Raw genomic sequence first — 24,916 nt, forward strand, 5'->3', positions numbered from 1 at the left:
TTTCCACCTCCTTGATTACCGAGACTTTGAATGGATCTCCTTTTGCGCCAATTACAATTACTTTTTCTTTACTCGTTTCACACCCTATAGGCAATTTCTGCAGGGTGCTTCTCTCAGCCCCGGTATCAACCAGGAAACTCATTTCCTGGCGGTGGGGACCTACCTTCAATTTTATCAAGGGCTCCTTTGCTGTTACTGTCCCCATTTGGAAGAGCCCCAGACCCCCCTAATCTTCTTTAAATATTTGTTCATCTTTTATTCGTTTCCTGCAATCCTTTTTTATGTGTCCTACTTTCTTACAGTAGAAGCACTCAGGAGGATCCTTTCGAGGAGGAGTTTCCTCCTTTTGGGATCCTTTTTGTTTTTTAGGTATCGGCTTTCCCTGTTTCTGTTCGTGTTTTTGAACTTCTTTTACTGCAGCCACTAATATTTTGGCTTGAAGTTTCTGTTTTTCGTCTTCTCTCCTCATATAAACCTTCTGAGCTTCCCTTAGAAGCTCTTGGAGACTCTTCTCCTGCCATCCATCAATTTTCTCCAGTTTCTTCCTAATGTCCTCCCATGATTTAGCCACAAACTGCGTTTTCAGCAGGACCTCCCCCACCGGAGAACTGGGATCAGTCCCGGAATAAATTTGCAGACTTCTCCGCAGCCTTTCTACCCATTCAGTAGGGGATTCCTCTTTTCCCTGACATTCCCCAAATACTTTGCTAATGTTCTGTCCTCTGGGGACCGCCTCTCTTATTCCTTGCACGATGATATTCCTCAAATCCATCATGCTTCTTCTCCCTTCTTCGGTCTGGGCGCTCCAACTCGGGCTTACGCTCGGCCACTTTTGGTCACCGGGTGTTCCCTGCGGGTGCCGCCTTTCCCAATCCCTGATGCCCGCCTGTTTAATCATCTCTCTCTCTTCCTGGTTAAACAGGGATCTCAGGATGGCCATGAGATCTTCGTAGGTGTAAATACTACTCCCTAGAAAATCGTCTAATCTTTCGGCCACTCCAAATGGGTCATCTAGCAGTCGCCCCATTTCTTTTTTGAATGCTCGTACATCCCCTGAGTTAAGGGGCACGTTTACAAATCCAATTACTCCGGGGGCGGTTGGCACTTCCCTGAGAGGGAACATTCGGTGCCCACTTTCTGTCTCTCCCCATTCTCCATTCCCTATTTTTGATTTCCACCGAGTCCTGCTTGCAGGAGGGGAACTGGAGTTTGCGGGAGGGTTTCCCCTCATTGCTGGCGGGATGTCTGCCGCAGCTAAGTGACTCAGAGGGTTCCCTTCTGATACTTTCGGTGGTCCCAGCTGTGGTGGCCGGACCGGGATTTGTGGAGGGGGTAAGCCCCATCCTTGCGTCAACACCGACTCCAAAGAGGGTGCGGTGGCTGGGTTTTCTGCAGGTGGGGGGGTAGTGAGGGTTTCTGGCACTACTCCCGGTGGTTGAGGGGAGCGTGCCTCTGCTAGTTGCCCCATGGAACCCTCGGGTGCTGATGGTACTACTTGGTCCATTACCGGAGGCTCTACTGGCCCGCGGTACGGAGGGGGTAAGTGATCCAGGGGTTCCCAGGTCTCTGTCTTATGTTCGTTTTTCTGTTTCACTGGAAACAGCCGCACTCTGGTATTTAACCAAAGTTTGGCATACTCTTTCTCCTCGCCGTCTGGCGAGACCTTTTTCTCTACGTGTGCGAGTAATTCCCTGCACGTCCATTTATCAAATGTTCCCAATACTGGCCAAGTGAGACAGTTCCTCAATTCCTGTCCTCCCCAGATCTCGGCACAGTAGTAAATCATTTTTGCCTTTGATTTTTCTCGTCTCTCGGGACAAATTTCCCAATTTCTCAACATCCACCCTAAAGGACTCTCTGGTGGGATGTCTAGCATTTGCTTTGATTCTTCTGATGGACTTTTCTCGTTATCTAGTTTCTGCGTTTTACTTTTTCTCTGTCCCATTTTCTTACGATTCTTACCTGCTCTGCGTTGTGTTCGTCTTTTTCTTCGTCTGAAAGTCCTAGATCGCACCAATACTTACCTCTCGGTTAGCTGTACCGGGGTTTTCTCGATGTTCCGACTTTCTAAATCTTTTGGCTGAGAGAGTTTACCAGTTCCAGAGCTCGACTGGACGTTCCTTCCTTTCTCAGCCCCCTTTGATCGGTCCCCTGAGACTCCCTTTAGCCTCAGGCTTTACGAGTAAGGAAAGAGAGACACTTTCACCCAGAATCGCTTCCTTCGCGGCCGGCCAATTCCCTCGCGGGAGGATGGAAACGCGGCCTTGAAGTCCACACTCGCGACCAGGTCACGTCTCTCACAAACTCGCCCGATCACCCGCTCAACCTCACAGTACTTACAGCAATTTTCCTGCGAGGGCGTCTTCGTGCACGTATGACTTTTTATGAGCTACCAAGCCGCGGCTTTCCCGAAGGCTCCTGCCTTCCCGAGCTCTCTGGATCCGTTCCTCTTTATTATGGTTTTTCCTCAGCCTAAATTTGGTTCGGCAATCGGAGCGAACTGCGGAGGGTCTCTGCTCCCCAGGCCGCTGAAATCAGCGGGGGTACCCCCCTGGACAGCGAGATTCTCCCACAGTTTCTTCCGATCCGAGTCACGGCACCAATCTGTTATAAATGCAACGGCAAATTAAAGATTAACAAAGATTAATTTATTATAAATTAATAAAGCAACAAACAGTGAGGAAAAAACCACAATAAATGGACAGCGCAGCGCTGGGTGGACAGGGTCTATACGCAAGGTATAGGTGTTCCCAAATCCACGTCTGAGGGTCCTCTGGCCTGGGTTTTTATAGGGATTTTATGTCCCCAGGCTAGAATTCCAACCAGTTTCCATTCACCAAATGTCCCTGATTGTCGGGTGAATGGATTTCCTGGCCTAGAACATTGAGTCAGTAAGTATCCGGGCAGAGTCTCCTCAAATGTAAAGTGAGTCTGTATGTATTTTAACATATTTCATCACAGCGGGATTGAGAGATCCGGGCTGGTGCCGATGGATATCTCAGAGGAGTAGTCTCTTCTTTGTCTTTCTTGATTGAGTTTCTGTAGTATGGGTTTGGCAGGTGTGGTGTTCGATTCTGGCAACGACCATCTTCCTGGGGCTCGTCCCTTTTGTCTTGCTTGATGGTCTCCGGCCGAAATCGGCCGGGCGTTGCCTTTCTCTGGAGGTAGACTTTTAGGCTGGTTCTTTTGTTTCTGTGATGGCCTGTGTCCTGTCTTTTCCTCCGAGTTGATGAGTCTGCTGAAACCTGTTATCTGGGGGGGTTCTTTTGCAATTCGTGGTTTTTGGAAAAGGAATTCTATCTCGACCGGGAGGAGAATTCCTTATTCCATACTTACATTTAGTTATAATTATACATACTTTATTTAAACTTCTTATTCCGAATTTTTATTTACCCAATTCTTTATTACACTAAGCTTCATATTTTCTAATTCCATGATTGCGGAAGCCCATGCAGCAGGGCTCTGCATGTAGTTGTCAGCCTCCTGGTGGTTGTTTTTGATGAAGGCTCAGGAGCTAACTGAATTCAAAAGGCCTTTTTGTTACACTTCAACACTTCCCTTTTCTGGGAATTCAACACAAACTTATGGTCAGTAAGTTCTGCAAGTTCTCTTGCTGCGTGAGGCCACATTGTGTCTTTCATTCAGCAATTCATGAAGAAAACACCAATTGCCTACTGAGACACTTCTGCTCCCTCCCAAATCACTACTCAAGAACAAGCCTCAGGCACATGCCCATAGTCCCTCTCTGCCAGCAGCTCCGAGCTGCATTGCACAGTGCTTGCTGTGCCCCAGAGAGCACCAAGCAGGCTGGCCTGGTGCCCCTGAATATTTCTGCAAAGCCCTCTGCATTTCACACCTTTGCTGTGGCTCAGTGCAGAGCTCCAGGAATGCAGGCGCTTGGTCCCAGAGGTGTGTGAGGCACTGGCTCATGCAGATGTGCCCTGACTTGCTGTCAGTGCCTCACGCTGGCCTCGGTTCCCCTGGCAGAAATGCCGTGCCTGAAGGACACTGCCCTGTGCTGGAGCCTGCGGAGCAGCCCGGCTCCCTCCCCCTGTGCCCAGAGTGCTGCACACACTGCTGACCATTGCCAGGAGTTCCAGGGCAGGCGGCAGAAGAGCAGCAATGGTCAGGCAGGGCAGCAGCCCTGGGCTGCTCTTTGCCTTTCTCTCCTCCTGTGCAGACTCCAGACAGCCCATGGCACCAGTGTGTGCTGTGCCCAGCACGGCGCCGCTTCCCCTCAGGAGCAGCCAGCTGCCAGCTTGGCTCTGAGAGCGGAGGATTTGCCTGGGGCCAGCAAGAGGCAGCCAGGGCCAGGCTGCTGCCTCTTGCAGCTCCAAGGGCCTCCTTCCAGCCTGCCTGTGCCGAGGCTCAGGCTTCTCTGGGCTCTGTCAGGGCTCTGCTGGGGCTCCAGCCTGGCCGAGGCCGGGCCTGCTCTCACCTCACAGTCGCTGACAGCTCTGCACCACAGGAGACCTTGCACAGCACCCTCACTGCTCTTTGTGCTTTCTCTCTTCAGCCAGACTCTCCTCCAGCCAAAGAGATTTCTCTTAGGGATACAAATCCAAGTGGCAGGAACCCAAATACTCTCGAGTCACATCTGCACAGCCTGCATCTGCACAGGATGTTTGCGTTGCACCGCTCCTCCTTTGGTTTTTCCTGCAAATGCCATTGCTGTTTCTGCCTCAAATAGAAATGGCACAGCTGGGCAAAACTTGTCCAGTTGGCCAAATTCCAAAGGCAGTGTGGTCTGGAGAGGATGAATGAAGAGGAGCCTTCCCCCCTTACAAACTGTACCAAAGAAGCCATCAATGTCACTTTCCACCTCTAAGAAAAAACTGACAATTCAGGAGGAAATGTTGAGCTTTCTCACAGGGTCAGAAGGAGAGAAATGTTCCAAAGGAGTTGAGATTTTAGAAATTTTATTTAAAATCCTACTCTACAATCCTACACTACAAACCTACACTACCATCCTGCACTACAATCCTACTCTATAATCCTACTCTACAATCCTACTCTGCAATCCTACTCTGCAATCCTACTCTATAATCCTACTCTAAATTGGTCATGGAGAAGACAGTTCTAAATCAATTGTTGCATTCCTGCCTCCTCCTTCCACTTCTTTACTGCAACGATGAGAGGTGCCAGGCTGGACCCAGGCATGGCCGATGTTATAAATTGATGCTGCAGAAAGGAAGTGAAAACAACAAGAAAGCATGATTTTCCAAGCGAAGAGCTTCAAAGGCAGGGGAATACTTTTTAAATGAAAAGGGGATTGAGTCAGAGTAGGTCAGGAGCATGGGGCAAGAGTGGCACAGGTTGCCCCAAGAGCTGGTAGGAGGCCCACCCCTGGAAATATCTGAGGTGTGAGTATCCTGATCTCTTGAAAGATGTCCCTGCTCATTGCAGGACACAGACTAGATGACCTTTCCACGTCCCTGTGTGTTAGTTTGAGATGAATTGACATTTAGGGAAAGAAGTAAGAAACCCCACGCGGAAGTGATTTCTTTGAGAGAAGCTGCTGGGAGCTTCCCCTGTGCCTGAGACAGGCCAATGGCTGGCTAGTTCTGAGAACTGACAACATTTTGCACCATTTAGAAATGAGATGCGCCTCTGTGATGATGCACATTTTGAAAACCACCAGCCCGGGCACTGGCCCTCTTTGCTTCCGGAGCCCGAAGGTAACGGAGCTCTGGTGAGGCCGGCCCTGCTCGCCCACGGCCTGTGCTCCTGGGGGAGGCCGGGCCAGAGCCCAGCGGCTCCCGGGCGGGGGATGGAGGCTGCGGGACCCCGGCCCCAGGCTGGGCCAGGCCACGGCTGCTGACATCTTGCCCACACTAAACCCTCTCCCCGGCGTGCAGCGACGGCTCCAGGCCGAGCCTCCCCTCCCAGCGGCTCCCGGGCAGAGAGAGGGGCCCAGCACAGCCTGAAATCCAACACCGTGACTGCCATGACCTGGGTGAGATTGAACCCTTTCATTGCACAGGTGAGACCTTTCTTATTCTTGTGGGCCTGATAATAAAATTTGTTATTCCTTTGAAGTTTGAAGTCTGTTTTGCCCTTCTCCTAATCCATAGCTCCCAGCAAGAAATGAGTAAGTACCCTGGTGATTTTAGCCAGCGCTAAAACCCAGCACTCCCTGCCAGCCCAGCCCAGTCTAGGATTGCTCCCCACTGTCAGCTGAACAGCACCAAGGTTGGAAGTGAGGAGGATGGGGGCTCATCTGATGCCTTGGATTTCAGTGGAGGAGGAGCCCATCCCTGGGACACTGTTTCACCTGCAGCCCTTTTGGCATTTTACCTGCAGCAGCTCCTTGGCAGACCAGCGCTGCGCCTCGCCTTTCTGCAGGCAGCATCTCAGGAAGTCACGCAGCAAAGGCGAGAATTGCTCGGGCTGCCGCAGCTGTGGGGTCCCTTCTGTGGCTATGTGGAATTTAGCCTGCGGAAAAAGGAAACACAAGGCTCCACCTGCTTCTTTCCCATCTGGAACTGCTCTCCCAGAGCCCATTGTTCCAGCTCCACTCTGCAGTGGCAGTTTTTGCCCTGGCAGAGAGGCAGACATGACTTTCCTGTAGCATTTGGATGATGACTTTCCTGTATCATGAAAAAACCCAAGCCCCAAAGCCACAGCTTTGCCAACATCCAGCAGATCTTGCCTTGGCAGCTGATTTCATTGCCTGCTCTAGTTAGTGGCAACTACATCAGCAAATACATGTTTCCTTCTCGGAGGATTCCCAGCAGCTTGGCAGCCTTTTTGGAAGAGGGATTTTGCTATTCTAACTAACTCTACTATTCCAAGGATTCTTATAAGAAAAGAATCTCTGCAGTGCTTGTTGGTCCCTTAAGCACAGCTGCCATAAAGCAAAACTCATCAGGCTTTTTGTCCTGTTCTTGAAAATGATGGTAATTGGGAGAAAAGAAAGGAAATGCAGCAGGTGTTCCTCAGGGAAGGAAACAAACCTTTGGAATCTCATTTTCAACACAGACACATTAAGATGCCTCCACAAATGTATTGGGTTGAAAATGCCTGTTTGGGCACACAGGAGCCACCTGCAGCTCTGTCTCTCAGCACTCTGAAAATTTCAGGTTCCCTTATGTGGCAAAAGGAAAATATTCATGGTGAAATCAGAAGTGTCATCCCTGTGGTAACCCTGTGCTGGTTGGATTCTCAAGTCAATGCATTAACACTGTGCCCATCCCAGAAAGTGCCAGGAAACAAACAGGAGGTTTTGGCAGGCTCTCCCCGTCACCAGGCTCCAGCTTGGTGATATGGAGAAAGTGGCTTGGGTTAGGAAAGAAGGTGGTCACTGAGTGTCTCAGCAGCACTGCACAAGAAGCAGAAGAGACTCTGGCTTTACAGCCTCATCTCCAGGTTTCAGGCAAGTTTCCCTGTGAGAAGAATGGGGCTGCACCTCTTCTCTCAAAAGCACTGTTTTTGAAACTTGGTTTGCTTTGAGTTTCTTTGCTTCATTTCTGGAAAGATAACACCAGCTCTGAGATGCTTGTTTCCTATTCTTGGGGCCATCTACACAGCCACAAGAGCTGGAACGACTTCTAAGGCAAAGCAAAATGCTGCCTGAGAATGGAGATGGTTTGGGCGAGGTAAGGCTTGAGTTCCCCCAGTGCTGCAACCAAAGCTCCAGCAGATGCTGATGTGCTGCAGGGCCATTTGTAGAAGGGGCCTTGGTGGAAGTACTTCCAGCAGATGGCCATGGGATTTTGTGCAGTGAGCAGAGAACACGGGACAGGTGAGAAAGACAGCGGGATCAGAGAGTATTTGCTCCTTACCGATCGAGCAGTGAAACTGTCATAAGGAGTTTTTTGTTCGGCCATTTCAATTGCCACAATTCCAAAAGACCACACGTCCACTTTGGGGCCATATGGTTGACGCTTCACCACTTCAGGTGCCATCCACCAAGGAGTCCCGGTCACCGAGCACCGCTGATTTTGCTCAGGGGTGAGCTGAGCAGAAAGGCCAAAATCAGCTGAGGAGAAAGCAAAATACTCTTTTAATTTTCATACTCTCAATTAGGAAACCAAGCCAGAGAATTCCCCAGTGGAAGTTTGAGAATGTGCAGTTGAATTTCCTGGACAACACTCCCTGCTCTCTTTCCTTAGGGCTTTAGCCAAGGAAATATGAATTTTCTACTTCAAACATCCCCCCATTTTTTACACTTCCTCCAGCAGTGCCTTTTGTTCCCCTGAAGGTTTAGATTGCAGCTCCCTCCCTCTGGAAGGAACACACACAGACACACACAGAGCAATAGCACTCTTGGCTGCTTGTGGTTCCTTGTCATAGCTGTGTGCACCCTGCAACTGTGCCTTCAGCCCACAGCAGGGGGGACCCCTGCACTGCCAGCAGCAGCATTTTTGGGGAGCTGGCAGTCACTGAAAGCAGCCCCACACCCCCCATTCCTGGAATGCTGAAGTTGACCAAGAATACACTGACCCAGCTTGACAGAGCCGTCGGTTCTAAGAAGGATGTTGTTGCTCTTGACATCTCGATGGATCACGTGGTTGGAGTGAAGAAAATCCAGTCCTTGCAGGCACTGAGAGAGAAAAGAGAACCAGGGGGGCAAAAAGTAGTGCTGTGAGTTCATCGCACAAGCAAGGAAACAGCTGTGGAAGGTTCCCTTTGCAGGGGAATGGGGAGGAATGGCAGAACACAGCGCCATTGAGAGCAAGAGCCTGCTGCTCCCACAGGAGGAAAGGCATGTCAGCTTTTGAAAGAGCACCAGAAACTGCTGTTGTAGACTGTCCCCTGCAAAGCAGCCAGGGTGACGGCAGCTGCAGTGCATGTGCTCAGTAGCAAACAGCTATTGGGCTGCACTGCTATCCTTTTCAGCTGAGGAATAAAAGAAATTAGTCTCTTTTTTTCTTTCCTGTTTGTTTCAAATCCTGCCACCACACCTTTGCTTTAGAGACAAGGAATGTAGTGCAGACAGGCCAAAGTTTAGCTAGGCAAGGTGGAGAAGTGCAAATGCCAATCTGAGAGACAGAGCTATAATACAAGAGCAGGGGATAAGAGTACAGGAAGTGAGTCCAGTGAGTGTAGGGGCACTGGCAGACAGTTCCCTTGAGATGCTTTTGCTTGCCCATAGCTGAGCAGCAGCACAGAAACCAAGCCTGGCCCATGAAATCCCTCCCGTTCTGAGCCCCTGTTTCCCAGACAATGCAGCTCAAGGCCTTGGAAGCACAGATGGGATCCCTGACCTCCCGACTGACAGCTGCAATCTCTCCTTCAGACATTTGAATCTCGTCGATGAGATCTCTCAGAGTGCCTCCGTCCATGTACTCCATCACCAGCCAGAGTTCCTCATGCACAAGGTAGCTGAAAAAAGGAAACAAGGCCATGCAGGTGAACATGCACGGCTAGGTTGGTTTTTTGCTTGAGTCTTGTTTCTGGGTCCCTTAGAGACAAGGGCAGAAGTAAAGGCATAGACATTGCCTCTAGGCTGTGCAGTGTTTGCAGTCTGTGCTGTCTCAAGGAGAAAGGCAGTTTAGGAAGAGCCCAGATAAAAAACCTGTCACGCATGGCATTTCTGGAAATAAGCACCTAGTCTTCCTGGCATGCACAGCAATGGGAAAGAGGGGCAACAATGCAAGGGCAATCCTCTCTTGGATGGTTCATCAGCATTTAAGAAACTTGAAAAACTCAAGCCCAAAGAACTGTGGAGGCAATGAACTTACAAGGTATTGAATTCTTAAGATAGGGCTGATGCAGGTTTTTGAACAATTTTCAGTCTGCATTTGCCAGGGTGGATTCATGCACACAAAATGCAGTCTCTTCCCATCCATTGGAGATAAGTAGAGAAATAATCATTAACAACTCTATTTCCTGCCACTGACCAAAGTGGGTTTTTAAGCTCTCATGCTTGTAGTATGTAAAGAAACATTCAAGGGATAGGACCGTGACCACTCACCTGGCTAAGTAATTCACGATCCTGGGACTCCTATTACTCTCCATGATCCTGATTTCATTCATGGTTAGTATCTTCCTACTCACTCCTTGCACATTTATTTTCTTTATGGCCACCTCAAATGACATTGAAAAGGAGTAATTTGAGAAAATTGGTAGCATGAGACCACAACCCACATGGAGCAAGTGATTTTGGAATGGCACAGCCAAGCTGTGCCAAAGTGCCTTGTGATTAGACCTCATCATTGGAGTAATTAGGAAGTGACATTCCAACAGCCCATTTCTCTGCTCCCTTGGGGGTCAGTTACAGGACATGTGGCCACTGAGGATTTGCCTTGTCCACAAAGCCTGTTCCAAGTGCAATTTGCAGGCTGGCTCCAGTCTGTGCTTCTTGTGCCTTTTCAGCACAGCTCTACTCAAAGCTCCAGCCACAGCTGTCAGCAGTGGGGAAAGGCCTGGAGAGCAGCAGAGGCTGCAGGGGCTGTTGACATTTACCTCTCCTCCTGTTGCAATGTCAAGTGCTCTGGAAACCTCTCCAAAACCCCTAGAAACAAAACAGCAGCAAAGAAAGGAGAAGCCATTTAGATCTTGCAGTGGAAGCCAGTCCAGACAGGAGAGCTCTGCTGTAAATGCCTAAAAGCTGCAGGTTGCAGGAGGGGTCTGCCAGAAGGCAGATGATGCATTTTCCCCTCAAGTGCCTGGGCACTGGGCCTGTTCCTGAAGCCTTGGGATTTACTGCCTCAGCTCCAAAAGGCAGCTTATTCCTTCATCTCGGGTGTCAGCTTCTAAACTGTGCAATTCTAACCCTGAGCACGGAGTATTTCCTTTAGCAAACTCTTGGAGAGAAATGTTCCTGAGAACTGTTATCTGACAGCTCTCATTGAGGGTAGGTTGTGCTTTCAGGCAAGCAAGATTCTTCTCCTTTCATTAGTGTGGCCAGATGATTTGGAGACATCCAAAAATGCGAAGGAAATGAATCCTGAGCTGTCCCACACTTGAGAGACAAGCAGATTTACCAGGTTGTGTTCCTTGCTGCAGGCAAGACCTTGGCAGCATGGAGATGTCTTTGACAATGCCTTCTGAGCACACTTGACAAATTCTGGCCAGTACTGAGAGATGGGGCAGACTAAGCCCGCTGTCTAAACATGTGGACAACTTGTCTGACTTCCCACTTGATGGATATTCCCCCAGGGAAACACCTGACCCATGGCTGTGTAGAAGTGACTGTGGTTGGACTCACCCGCTGCCAAGACTTTCCAGTTCTATGTATTTTGTGATGGGATTTTCCTTGTTCACCATTCTCCCTGAGGGAAACAAAATGCAAGATGCTGACTCTCAGGCAGAGATCCCAACTTGCAGGAGATGCCAAAGGCAGCCCCGCTGTCTGGGGCTCTGAACCCTCTGTGGTCAGCTGGGCAGCAAGCACAGCAGCAACAAGACAGGCAGTTGTGCAGTACAAATGGGCAGCAGAGAGACTGATTTTGTCCAGTCCTTGGAAGGAAATGAAGCGCAGAGAGCACAGCAGGGCACAGCACAAGGCTGGCAAAGGCCAAGCATGAGCACTGACAAGCAATGGCAAGAAGACACAGCCAGCCTGAGCCCCTGACAAGCTGTGGCCCCCGTTCAGGACACAACAGCATTGCCTTGGAGATCAGACACAGCCAGGTGCAGATCAAGGCCCTTTTGTGTCCCAGCAGGTGAAGGTAGACACCAAATCAGCTGGGATCTTTTCTCAGCCCCACCAGGTCTTTTCTGAGAGCACAGCACTGGCAGCTGTCATGGGCAAGAAGCAGATTAAATGGGTTGTGCTGCAGAATCACAGAGGGCTTGATGTGTTTTCCCAGAGACTGATCTGAGCAGGGCTTGGGCCAATAGGTAGGATTCTAAGAGTCATGGGAATGGCTGGGAATCAGGGATGAAAAAGTGCCATGGATCTGAGGAATACACAGCACAGGGGCTGCAGGCTCGCTCCTGAGAAATGCCTGCAGTGCTGTTTTATCTGATCACACCATGTGGATGTGTCTCTTGGACACATCTTTATAAGAATAAAACTAGGATATTAATGACAGATTGTTATACAAATATCTGTTTCTTCATTGTGGGCCCAATGAAAACATCTCTTGCTCTCTGTTTCTGCTGTCACCTGATGTTCTTTCAAAGGAGTCCTCACTGACAAAAATATAGCATTCTCATAAAAACCTTGTAGATGTAGTAGAGGCAATAAATACAGTCCTAAAAATGACAGCAGTAAGACACATGGGGCAGAACAGCTCTTTCAGGATGGAGAAAAAACAAACTCTACCAAAAACCACCAAATCTGAAACCAAAAAGTATAGAAACTGAAAACTAAAAACAGAACCACAACAAAAAGACAAAACCCCAAATCCAATTAATATCTCTGAAGTCTTTTGGTTCTGACGACAGGTGGGAAGTCTGGAGTCTAAGGAGAATTTAGGAATCAAATATTCTGTTCAGTTTGGCCACTAGCACACAGGACTTGCATAGATCATTTGCTGGGCCACAGCCTTCTGCTGATCCAAGAACAATTCCTGCTTCTGCCTTTAGTGGCAAGGGAATGCCAGGCAAAGCCGAGCCAGTCCAAGCTGCCCTCAGAGGCAGCAGGAGCAGCCAGAGCACTCTCTCGCTGCCTCAGAGCACAGTAGTTCCTGTGGGGAGTCCTAAATGTCTCTGGGACACCAAAGTGAGGAGGATCATTTGCTACAGCTCTGCTGGCACGTGCACACAATACACTGTCCCTCAGACAAGAAATACACCAGACGTACTCAGTTGCTCCACGAAGTCTCCCTGGCTCTCCTGGAGCTGAGCAGCAGATGTGTCACTGCTGGAAATGGACAAACTGCCCCGGCTCCACTGCTCAGCTTGGGCAACAAAGGCTCCTTTAGATGCTGCTGCTGCTGCTGCTGCTGCAGCAGATTGAATGGAAGAGCCTGCGTAGATCTGCGAGAAGAAAGGAGTTTGTGTCAGAAAGCTGGCTGGCAGAGATTACCCCGAGTTCCCTTTTCAAATGCAAGCCCTTAGGAAGTTGCTGTTAGCCACATGCAAAGCTCATCAACTGGATTTTTTGGATGCCCGCTTCTGGAACCAAATGGTCAAAACCCAAGGTTGGTTTTAATCAAGTTGATGGCCAGTTTCATATTCCATTTTCCTGGATTTTCTGAAGGATGACTGCAACAACGACCATTGCACTTCCTCCCAAGGATCCCTTTCCCCCTCCAAGGGCTGCAGACACATTTGCAGCTCCTTGTTCTAATGTTGGAGCTCCTCCCCCTCAGTCCTCTTTTCCTGCACCATCTTCAGAAGGTGCTCAGCCTGCAGCACTTGTGCTTGGGACAGTACCTGTGCCTCCCGCCGACCTTGGGGCTCTTCATCAGCCGGCATTTGCTGGAAGCCTTCGCAGGCTGCCAGGTGAGATATCAACACGTCCACCTCAAGTCAAAGAGAACAAAGCAGTCAGAGACCACAGCTTGTCCCTGTGTGCCAAGGCTCATTGACTGTGAGCAAAGGGAAAGAGCAGGACAGCAGCAGATTCACCAAGGGATACAGACAGCTTGCAGCTTGTATTCCAAATCTGTCTGGGGGACTGTGTTCACTTGCAAAAAGCCCTGAAGAAACAAGGAGAGTAGGAGCAGGCCAGCAGGAATCCCTTGAGATGAGTGCTGGCAGAAGGGGCAAATGACTGGTGCCACTGTCCAGGGCAGCAGCTGAGATTGAGCACAGCAGGAAATGTCCTTCCAAGCAGCTGGGATAGACACTACAGCAGGATGGCACTGAGAGGCATCAGCCCAGCCCCCTGCTGCTCTGCAGAGGAAAGGCAAGAAGGGCAGAAAGCACCAGAGTGCAGTGACTGCTGTGCCTATCGCTCTTTCACTCACTCGATTTTCTAGAGCCTCTTGCTGCTGAGCGAGGAGATGAAATTTCTCTTCCATGATTCTCCTTTCTTCCTCCAGCCTGTTCTCCCTTGCCCTGATCCTAGCCTCAGCTTCCTGCAGCTCTGCCAGAAGCTCCTCATCAGAGGCCTGTGAGGAACCAGAGAGAGGAATGTCCATGAGTGGAGTGTCTGCCACACTTTCACTCACCTGGTTTTCTTGATTTCCTCTCTGCCAGGGGAGATTCATCTCCTCTTCGATGCTTCTGTCTTCCTCGTGCCTCCTCTTCACTGCCATGATGGCCCTCGGAGCTTCAGGCAGCTCTGCCTGGGGCTCTGCCTCGATGTTCTGTACACACAAATGGAGAGCAAGTGCCTGGGAGCTGCCATCAGGCTCAGCTTCTTCCTCAGTTTCAGCCTCAAAATCACACTCATTCAGTCACTTCTTTCTGCTTCCCTACCCACCTCTGCTTCCACTGTAACCTCCTGTCCCGCTGCTGATCTCTGCAGAGGCTCTTTGCTTTCAGGGCCTCTGGCACTCGTGGCCTGCTCAGTCCCAAGAGCTGCATTTTATGCCCCTCTTCCTGCCCTTCACTCTGTCCCCTGCTGAGTCAGCCTTACCTGGCCATTCTCCAGTGGCTCTTCCACCTGCTGCCCCAGCTGCTCTTCCTGCTCTTGGGCTAGGAACAGCTCTCCCTCAGGCTGGCACGGCCGTCCTGATAAAACAATCTGCTCCTGCTCTTTCTCTGGATGGACCTGCAGAGAAAGCAAGAGAAGATGGGCTTCAACTTCTCATCCAACATTTGTGGGCCAAGACTCAAAGGCTGATGGGCTCCCACGTTCCCAAAGCTCTGTGCTGCTGCTCTCCTGCCTTGTTCTCTGCCCATGGGGAAGCACAGATTCCAAAGTGACCCTGGCAGTGCAATCAGGGCCCATCTGGCACTGAATCTCCAACAGACTCTTGGGCAGCTGACAGGAAATGTGGGGCATTTCTCAAGGGCCTCCCTCCCCTTCTGCTGTGTCCTGCTTGTCTCTCCCTAGTGACTGACAGCCAGCCCTGTCCCACAGCTCCATCCTGGCTCTGCAGGGGCTTCCTGGGTGAGCTCAGCCCTTGGGAGAGACACTGCTGGAGTTCATGTTCTTTTCAGGCCTGCCCTGCCACTCCTGCCCTTCTGACATCTACACTCTTGTTAGAAATCCTGCTCATTCAGGAGACAAGGATGTGTGCAATTGGATCCTCTGCTGCAGGTCAGAGAGCCTCTATGGCCACCTCAGGATATGGAAGAGGATCAAGGTGTTTCTCCTCCCTCTTTTGTCAGCTGAGAATTCTGAGTGGCACTGACAGAGATCCTCAAAAGGCCCCATCAACAAATTAATTGACACACCCCTAGGGATGCCAATGAAGGAAGCCATGGGTCATGTAATACATGTATGACCAAAGTCAGCAAAAACCACCTAAACCATGGAATTGTCCCACCTCACTGGGACAGGCAGAAATTTATAGGTTAAACAGGGAGTGTCAGGACAGAAGAGGCAGGAGGAGGAAAACAGCTCTGAGGAGAAAAAACAACCATCTCTAAAGGGGTTCTTAGCAACACAAGACAGCACTCAAGGACTTGCAGCTTTGCCCCCACACTAGGCTCCAATGCAGTTTCCAAAGCTGCAGACTTCACCACAAAACGTATCAAGAGAAACTTGCCACTTGTGGATTTTGCCTCAGAAGAAGGGTTCAGAACTACACAGTTTGTTTCTTTGGCCACACAGGACAAGAATGGCCGGCCACAGCTTCATGGACAACACAATCATCTCCTTGCAGCTTATCAAAAGCCAAAAGACAGGTGGCCTAAAAGACTCCGCAGAAGTGAAGAATTACTGCAGAAAACTGCAGAACACTTCTCCAGGTCATGCAGAGGTTTCCAAAAAGGGACAGCAAATAAAGCAAGCCCTGTGAGCCCCAGAAATGCCGTGTGAGCCCTTGGCCATGGCTTGGCAGAAGCCAAGAGACAGAGCTTCCCTGAGCCAAGCAGCCAGCTGCTCACCCGCAGGCAGCAGCGCTTTGGGGCCTCAGCACGACGGCTCAAAGCCCAATTTCCAGCTGCCACGGGATGGGGGAATGGCTGGGTGCTGGCAGGACTCCAGCACTCAGCATCCTCAGCCAGCAACAGCAAGTGCTGGCTGCTCAGAAACTTGCAGCTCTGCCTTGCACTAAAGACAGCAGCACCCAGCACTGGCACTTACTGTCTGGGCATGGTCAGGCTGGGCTGTGACCACAGCTGGAGGCTCGTGCTCCTTTTGCTCATTTTGCTCCTCTTTGGCCTCTTCTCCAGGAGCAGAGGGAGCCACAGCAGAGTCTGCTCTTGCTTCTGGGCTCTGTGGACAGATGGTGGAGTTAGGGACAGGCAGCTCCCTATCATTTAGAACCTTATTTCTCTTCAGCTCTATTTCTACAACCAGCTCTACCAAGCACAAATCATCAGCTTTGACAGCAATGGGATTCTAAGTCACTCCAACTAAATTAAAATGGGTTAATTCAGCCAGGCTGCAAATAGTTCTGAATTAGAGAGTTCACCCTGGCTACTATCAGCAAGCAACGTTCTCTCTGCAAATCTGAGCTTTGAGTTCTTTTAAAGCTCTGCAATGGAAAATTAGGAAATAGCCAACAATGCCTTTGCTATTGCTGTTGTAAACATGGAAATGGATCTTCTTTCAGCCCACCCAGCTGGCCCTCTGCACTCTACTGCCACAGGCCAAGCTCACAGTTCCCTGCACAGTTCTGAAACACCAGGAACATCAAATGTTCCTTTCTGACTCACCTCAGGATCGGCACCTCTGAACACACGGCTCAGATGACCTGCAGTGGGCAAGGAAAAGGAACCAAATTCTTTGAGAAAACTGGAGAGAACCGTGGCCTATTTAGAGCAGCATCTGAGAAGATCTCCCAGTCTGCATTTTCAAAGGTGTCCTGCTTGACTGGTGTGGTTTAAAGCAGCAACTAAAAAATCACTAGAAAACTTACTTATTTCTTGCAGTGAGATATGGATTAGAACAAGAGCAAAACAGGCTTAAAACTTAAATGGAATAAAGAAAGTTTATTGACAAAAACTACAAGAATAAGAAACCAGAATAAAACTTCCAGAACAACCCTTTTCTCCCCCACTACCCAACCATTCCCTTGTTTACATGACAACATAGAGACAAAAAACTTTGGAACTTTGGTGTTTACAACAGTCCCAATTCCTGCTAGAGTCTTTTCATCAGTCTTTGTAGAGAAACAGAAGTCTTCTTCTGCTATCTATGGAGTTTCTCACAAGAAAACGATTTTTCTTCATAGCTTTCTATTTCTCTGATGCCAGCTGCCCAGAAATCTGCCATCAGTTGTCTCCTCCCATTTCCCATCACTCTGAGGTGTGTTATGGGTCATGAGTCTAGGGATGTCATTTTTATGAATGAGTTATTCAAAGGCAAAAGTTCTCTTCATCTGTCTCTGTGAGCTTCTCTGGAAACAGAAGTTTTCTCTTTTTGCTTCTTAAAAGCCACAAATCTTCAACTCTTACTTCTCCCCCTCTGTTCCAGCATCTCACAGTGTCACAACTACTTCATTATTTGCTCAAAATCCACACTTGGAAACACTCCATTCCTCCCAATATACTCTGTCATGAATTAAAGGCGGTTTTTTCAGAACACTACTGTCCATCTCCATAGCTTTAACAGAAAAATATTTCAGCTTAATAAAGCATCTCCTTATTTCTCTTCCCCCTCTCAATTTAATTTGTTTCTTCACTCTCTTTGATGGGTTGATGGTTGATCACTCCCTCTCCCTCTCTCTCTGGAAAAAAAGGATTAATCTGCATGTCTCATGCAGGCAGTAAAAGAGTTAAAATCTTGCTAAAGCTGCAGATGTTGATGGTGTCAGGTTTCAGTTCAGTGGCAGAAACTGCAAACCAAGTCAGGCCGGCCGGCTCCGTTTCTCCCCCCACCCCGCCCTCTGCAGCCTTGTCCGGCCTGGAGGGGGGAGGAGGCCGAGACAGAGCCCTGTGACCTCGTCAGAAGCCAGAAACCAAAGAGAGCAAGAAATTCCCGGCCTCACATCTAAAGGTGGTGTTCATAGGTTGATCTCACTTCCCAATAGTTAAAACTGCTGCCAATTCTCACCCATGGCCAGGAATTAGTCAGGAGAAAAAACTCCCATCAGCCTCCAGCAGTTTCAACTTCCCCAGCTCTCAGAGCTATCTTAAAAGTAAAGTCACCCCAAGAGATTGAGCCAGCAAAGTGAGGAAATGACAGACTCTGCTGCCACAGGCTCTCTCATGGAGGGAACAGAAGCCCTGCAAATGCTGCCCGCAGCCCCCTGGCTAAAGACACCCCGTGTTTTGCTGAAGGTGTTGGCAGGAGCTTTACCAAACCAGGGGCATCCTCATGGTCTTTCTGTTTCAATAGCAACCCGGTCACTAAGAAAGAGCAGGGAGACCTACAAAAGCCAGCTCAGGTTCCAGACAGGGAAAACCTCTACTTACGTGCCAGGTTGGTGAGGTAATAGCCGGCATAGCCAATGCCATAAATGGTGCAAACTGCAACAGCGAGCTGCTCCATCACTGTAGCACTGCTGTGCCAGTTTGCACACTCTGCTCCACCACGAAAACAAACAAGGCTCCTGTCAGTGTGCAGCTGCCCACTGACAAACGCCTCAAGCAGGAGGATGCTCCTGCACTGAGCAAGCCCAAGAGCTGCTCTGACCCTGAGGCCTTCCGTGCACCAAGGCAACCTTGGGATGTCACCACGACACGGTGGCATCCATGCCCTGACATCACAAAGCCAATGCTCTGCGCTGCTCTGGGAACTGATGCAGAGCAACCCAACCTTCCCTACAGCAAACACAAAATTGCCTGGGAGCTTCTCCTCTGTCACAAAGGGTCACAAATCCTTTGGTGGGCTGTGGGAAATGGAAAGACAGAAACTTCCACAGCTACTGAAGGGTTTGATTTACAGCCTTGGAAGGAGCTTGGGTTCATGCAATGCTAAAGGTTCACAGACGTTGAGTCAAGAATTCATAAGCTTATGTTCCTATAGCTGTAAGTAAGAATATGCCAGAAGTAAATAAGAAACTGTATTGAGTGAGATGATGGAGAGTTTTCAACTGTAATTGTGTGATTTTATAGAGTAGGCTATGAATCTAAATATTATCATAAGAAGCACATGTGTGTACGTGAGCTAGCAGTCTATTGGGTGAAAAGCAGACACAGTGCAGCAGAACTTGGCAAAGGTGAAAGGTGATTAAGTAATAATAAACTCCATGTCATCTGTCCTTTGGGCCAGAATGTGATATATTGCTGTGTAACAAAGAAACTCGTGACTACCTTTGAGCCATGGCCCACTTGTTACCCCTCCAAAATCTCATGCCTTCAGACTGAGACCTTTTCTGATATATTTCAGCAATAAATCGACTTCACAGCACCAGTGGTCCCACCGCTCATTATTTACAGCCTGACAATGAGCCAAACCCTGTTGTTCAAGAGATCCAAGAGTAACTCCAAGACTGCCCTGTGGAGAGAGAAAACAAAGAGAACTTGTCCTAAGAGAACAAAGATTGCTCCTCAGTCAAGGCAGGATGGATGGAACAGAGTTTCTAAAATGAAACAAGTAGCAGAAGCAGAGTAGTTTGCAGAAGAAATTGTTATACAAGCGCTTGTCCTAGGGAAATAAAATTGATGTTGCTAATAGGGAATTGATCATGGCTATTATTCATTAGCAGCCATCTGAACATTTATACTATTGGCTACCCAGGCTCACACTATTCTAACCCAATAGGAAAAACAGCACAAAAGTGATGTACACTTGTAATAAATGTTTCCAGATATACCACCCCTGGGGACCGTGCATCGTTCATGGGCTGCAGTGCCCCAAGCACCCACATCCTGCCCCACAACTGAGCTCTGAGATGGGACTAAACCAAAGGAAATTGGGATTTTGGCCACTGATGCTTCTGACTAAACCCAGGAATGCCTGTTCCTGTGCCAAAGGAACTGTACAGCCATCAGCCTGCTGCAGCACTGCTGGGGCATCTCAAAGAAGCATGTGGGCCTGTGCCTCACCCCTGGAGCCCCCTGGGCACATTTGTGAGCCACAGAGATGAGGCTGCAATGGTCATAAGGAAAGAGAAGAAGAAAGTCACAGAAGAATGGGGGAAGATGTAGGAGATGGTGGGAGGAGGAAGCCAGAGGGATCAAATAGGTAACTTTCATCCAAATTGTGAGCTACGAGGCAGGGACCCAAGAGATGTGGAATAGAGACCCCATTACCTGTGACTTCCTTTCTCAGCTGAAAAGAAAAAGAATAGAGAAATAGCTGGGTTTTAGCTGTGTGTCTAGATATGAAGCCACGTTACATTTTTGAATGGCTCCACACAAGTTCTTCAAGTTTTCTCCAAGCCTGCAGGTTCCCCTGCCCCAGGACCACCAGTGGCCAGTTTTGTTGGTTTTGCATGGGTTAAATTTTGGTGAGGAGGGAAGAAGCCAGCCATGGGAATGCTATTTCTGCTAAAAGGAGCTGCTAAAAGCTTTCTCCATGCCTGGCAAAACCAATCACTGGCTGGCTCTGAGAACAGGCCCATTGCTAAGGCAATTAGAAAAGCTGGAAACACTTTGATGACAACAGATTTAAGAGAGGAAAGAAACGTGGGAAGCTCTCTTTCTTTCTGCCCTCCAAGGGGTGGGGAGGGGGCACCGAACCCCTTCCCAGCAGGCCAGCTGTGGTGGTTTGGCATTTTAGAGAAAAAAGCAGAAAACACCCACAGAAGTGATTTCTCTGAGAGCGGCTGCTGGGAGTTTCTCTCTGCTTGAGATCAGGCCAATGGCCGGCCAGTTCTGAGAACTGACAGCATTTTGCAGCACTGAAAAGTGAGATCACCTTTGTGAATAGCACCTTTTAAAAGCTCCAGCTGGGGAAGTTGTCTCTTTTTGTTTGCAGCCTGGAAAGGTATTGGAGCTGTGGTGTGGCTGGCCCCGCTGCCCGCGGCCTGTGTGGCCTGGGGGGGCTGGGCTGGAGCCCAGTGGCTCTGGGCTGGGGGGATGGAGACTGCGGGACTTCCCCCGGCCCCAGGCCAGGCCGGGCTCTGCTGTGGCCCCTCCCGGGAAGCCCTCCCAGTCCCATTCCAGTGGGGTGGCTGAAGCCCTCCCCAGGGGGACCCCGGCCCTAAGCTGGGCCGGGCCACGGCTGCTGACATCTCGCCCATCCCCGCCATGGCCTGCACAGACGGCTCCAAGCTGGAAACCGTCCCCTGCCTTCCAGGGGCTGCTGAGCTGAAATCCCACACCAGGAATGCCTGCCACACCTTGGGTCACATTTAACCATTTCACTACACAGATGACACCTGCAGCCTTCATCCCCTCTCCAGAGAGCGCAAAGTGGGAGCGATCGACACGTAAAAGACAACATCAAACATCAAGGTCAGTACGAGGAAGAGTCAAGCCTCAGGTGGAAGGAGAATGAGGAGATGCTTTAATAAGCTGAAATAGTCTTTTGCTAGGGCCATGGAGATGGACAATAACGTTCTGAAAAATAACTCCTTTCATTAATGAAAGAGTATTGGGGGGAATGAAGGATTCAAAGTGTAAATCTGAGCAAAGGTATCCATTGATGAAGCCAAGCAGGTGCTGGAGTAGCTGTGATCCCATGAGATGCGTGAACAGAGAGAGAGATGAGAGCTGATGAAGATCCTTTGTCCCCAGGGAGAGAAGAAAAAAACTTCTGTCCCCAGAGATGATCACAGAGACAGATGAAGAGAGTAACTCTTGAATAACTCAACCTTAAAATAATACCCCTTGAGTTCATGGCCCATGAAGACACCTCAGAGTGGTGTGGAAATGGGAGGAAGGCATGGAGGCAGAGTTTTGCCCTGGGTGGCAGATATTCATAGAAATGAAAAGCCATGAGGAAACACTTTTCTTGTGGAGAGCTCTCCATGGAATGAGAAGAGAAAACTCTCCTCTCTACAGAGACTGATGAAAAGACTATCGTATAGTTGGTACTGCATTAACATCCAAAGTTTTATCTCTACATTGTCAGCTGAGAAAGGAAAAAGTTGGGTGGGAAGGGAAAAGGTTTCTGGAGGTTTTATTCAGGTTTCTTATTTCTTGTAGTCCTGTTAATAAAGTTTCTTTATTCCTTCTAACTTTTAAGCCTGGTTTTCCCTTCTCCTAATCCATATCTCACAGTGAGAAATGAGTAAGTGCCCTGGAGATTTCAGCCAGTGCTAAACCCACCACATTATTTAGTGCTTTAGCCAAAAAACTCAAATTAGAGAATCTAAGGCACTGCACCAGGCTGAAGCTGAGGATCCCCAGCCAAGCTCAGAGGGAGGAGAACACAGCATTTGTGGGATCCTTTCCAGTCTGACTTGCTTTAGCTGGAGCCTGGGGGAGGAGAGAGCAGGAGAAGGGTTGGCTGAGTCCTCTCCCCTCTGCCTTGCCCTTCTCTGCTGGATCCTCAGTTCATCCCACACCCACCCCAAGACTCCATCCCCACCCTACTGGGGCTGATGGGATTAAAGGAGATAAAGAGGAGATTAAAAAGATAGAAGAGGAGAGAAAAGGAGAAGTTTAAATGCAATTTAAATATGAAAGAAATACGTATGTTAGTGACTGCTGAGAGTTGAAAGGGAGCTGAAGGGTTTGGGAAGGGCCAGGAGCCCGTGAAGGGCTCAGGAGCTGCTGCTGCCGGGAGGGAGGAAATGCACCAATGGCTCCCAGCAGAGTCTGTGCTTTGAGGCTCTTTCCCAAACAGCTGCAGGAGGGAAAGCAGCTGAGTTTGGAGGAAGAGTTTTCTGCTGAGGTTTCCTGTTTGGAGCTGTCACAAGCTTGAGCTGCTCAAGGGAAACGCGGCTCTGCTTCCAGCAGGGCCCAACTGCCCGGGAGCACAACTTGGTTCCCTGGCCCTGAGCCAACGGGCAGCAGCAGCTTCTGTTCCCTCCTGGCTCTTGTGTCATTTCCAGCAGCACAGGACACACCAAGAAAAGCTCCTCCAGAACATGCCATGAGAAACACAACCTGATTTCATTGCATGGAGGAGCTCTGACAGTCCCACGGGCTCAGGTTTGTTTGTCAGTGAACAGAGCAGGGAAAAGCACAGCCACATTCCCTGCACAGGGAATTCACAGGAGGAAAGTGCAGTGCTGGAGGATGTGCTTGGATACAACATTCCCACGGCAGTTTTGGGGATAAAACTGTCAGCAGAGAGAAAAGAAAAAGTGCTACCAAGGGTGGGCTGGGGAGGGCTGGTGCTTCCCGGGAGGCTCCCGAAGCTCAAGAGGACAAAGCCCAGACCTTGTCCAAGCTGCGAGCTGGGTCTGAGCCAGAAACCAGGGGGTGGCAGAGACATTGCTGCTGAAGGGCTTCAGATTGCAAAAGCTAAAGTGTCCAGGATTAAGGAACAACTTGAGGTTACGGAAGTCCCAGTGCCCACGTTCCATCCCCTCATTTCAAGCTGAAAGCACAGCTCCATCTGTGACTGCTTTTTTAATAAAGAATGTCAAACTTCAACAAAATTCCCTTAAAGACCCCATGAAGGTTCACACTGTGAGAGCTCACTCGAGGCAGCCCCAACTCCTGCCCCGGTTCAGTCCCTGTCAAGCCCACTGTGCTTTCCAGCTGCTTTGCTCCAGCTCCCCCCAAATCACCATGAATTTCACTGAACTGAAACAAATCCAAGTCCTCGTGGGTCGGGACAAGGGCAGGGAGAGGTCACTCAGGGATCACCATCAGGGGCACAACAGCCCGACCTGGGTGTAATAAAGAATTGGGTGAATAAAAATTCGGAATAAGAGGTTTAAATAAAGTATGTGTAAGTATAACTAATGAAAATATGGAATAAGGAATTCTCCTCCAGGTCGAGGCAGAATTCCTTTTCTAAAGTCACGGATTGCAAAAGAACCCCCCCAGATAACAAGCTTCAGCAGGCTCATCAACTCGGAGGAAAAGACAGGACACAGGCCATCATAGAAACAAAAGAACTAGCCTGAAAGTCTACCTCCAGATAAAGACAACGCCCGGCCAATTTCAGCCGGAGACCATCAAGCAAGACAAAAGGGACGAGCCCCAGGAAAATGGTCGTTGCCAGAATCGAACACCACACCCGCCAAACCCATACTACAGAAACTCAATCAAGAAAGACAAAGAAGAGACTACTCCTCCGAGATATCCATCGGCGCTAGCCCGGATCCCTCGATTCTGCTGTGATGAAATATGTTGAAATACATACAGACTCACTTTGCATTTGAGGAGACTCTGCCCGGACACTTACTGATTCAATGTTCTAGGCCAGGAAATCTATTCACCCGACAATCAGGGACACTTGGTGAATGGAAACTGGTTGGAATTCTAGCCTGGGGACATAAAATCCCTATAAAAACCCAGGCCAGAGAACCCTCAGACGTGGATTTGGGAACACCTATACCTTGCGTATAGACCCTGTCCACCCAGCGCTGCGCTGTCCATTTATTGTGGTTTTTCCTCGCTGTTCCTTGCTTTATTAATTTATAATAAATTTATCTTTGTTAATCTTTAATCTGCCGTTGCATTTATAACAGATTGGTGCCGTGACTCGGATCGGAAGAAACTGTGGGAGAATCTCGCTGTCCAGGGGGGTACCCCCGCTGATTTCAGCGGCCTGGGGAGCAGAGACCCTCCGCAGTTCGCTCCGATTGCCGAACCAAATTTAGGCTGAGGAAAAAACCATAATAAAGAGGAAACGGATCCAGAGAGCTCGGGAAGGCTGGGAGCCTTCGGGAAAGCCGCGGCTTGGTAGCTCATAAAAAGTCATACGTGCACGAAGACGCCCTCGCAGGAAATTGCTGTAAGTACTGTGAGGTTGGGCGGGTGATCGGGCGAGTTTGTGAGAGACGTGACCTGGTCACGAAGCGAGTGTGGACTTCAAGGCCGCGTTTCCATCCTCCCGCGAGGGAATTGGCCGGCCGCGAAGGAAGCGATTCTGTGTGAAAGGGTCTCTCTTTCCTTACTCGTAAAGCCTGAGGCTAAAGGGAGTCTCAGGGGACCGATCAAAAAGGGGCTGAGAGAGGAAGGGACGTCCAGTCGAGCTCTGGAACTGGTAAACTCTCTCAGCCAA

At 49.5% G+C, this 24,916-nt stretch overlaps 2 protein-coding genes across 2 annotated transcripts in view; both read right to left on the bottom strand.

The window, feature by feature from the left end:
* Positions 1–4,902: 4,902 nt before the first annotated feature.
* Positions 4,903–18,698, bottom strand: LOC147646126 (uncharacterized). Its single transcript, XM_086873901.1, has 15 exons — positions 18,316–18,698; positions 16,615–16,652; positions 16,040–16,171; positions 14,423–14,557; positions 13,809–14,150; positions 13,273–13,362; positions 12,699–12,873; positions 11,156–11,219; positions 10,411–10,459; positions 9,920–10,032; positions 9,210–9,327; positions 8,446–8,545; positions 7,785–7,981; positions 6,298–6,435; positions 4,903–5,181 (listed from the first exon to the last, which is right to left on the bottom strand). The coding sequence occupies exons 1-15, from the start codon at positions 18,590–18,592 to the stop codon at positions 5,080–5,082; spliced, it is 2,070 nt and encodes a 689-aa protein (XP_086730027.1). The 5' UTR covers positions 18,593–18,698; the 3' UTR covers positions 4,903–5,079.
* The window catches only part of LOC147646125 (uncharacterized), a 325,143-nt gene continuing 305,129 nt past the window's right edge, over positions 4,903–24,916 (bottom strand). The window contains exon 15 of the mRNA XM_086873899.1: positions 4,903–5,040. The gene's annotated coding sequence lies outside the window, so the exon portion shown is untranslated. The remainder of the gene's footprint in view (positions 5,041–24,916) is intronic.

The sequence above is a fragment of the Cyanistes caeruleus genome, unplaced genomic scaffold (genome assembly GCF_971803275.1).
Source record: "Cyanistes caeruleus unplaced genomic scaffold, bCyaCae1.hap1.1 HAP1_SCAFFOLD_120, whole genome shotgun sequence".
Taxonomy (NCBI): Eukaryota; Metazoa; Chordata; class Aves; order Passeriformes; family Paridae; genus Cyanistes; species Cyanistes caeruleus.

What these genes read in the sequence shown, in the direction of transcription:
- LOC147646126 (XM_086873901.1), bottom strand. Translation starts at nt 18,592, where the DNA reads ATGCCACCGTGTCGTGGTGACATCCCAAGGTTGCCTTGGTGCACGGAA. An exon ending in CTGGAAAGTCTTGGCAGCGG is followed by an intron (nt 10,460 to 11,155) that starts GTGAGTCCAACC and finishes TTTTGTTTCTAG; the next exon opens with GGGTTTTGGAGAGGTTTCCA. An exon ending in ACATTGCAACAGGAGGAGAG is followed by an intron (nt 10,033 to 10,410) that starts GTAAATGTCAAC and finishes ATGTCATTTGAG; the next exon opens with GTGGCCATAAAGAAAATAAA.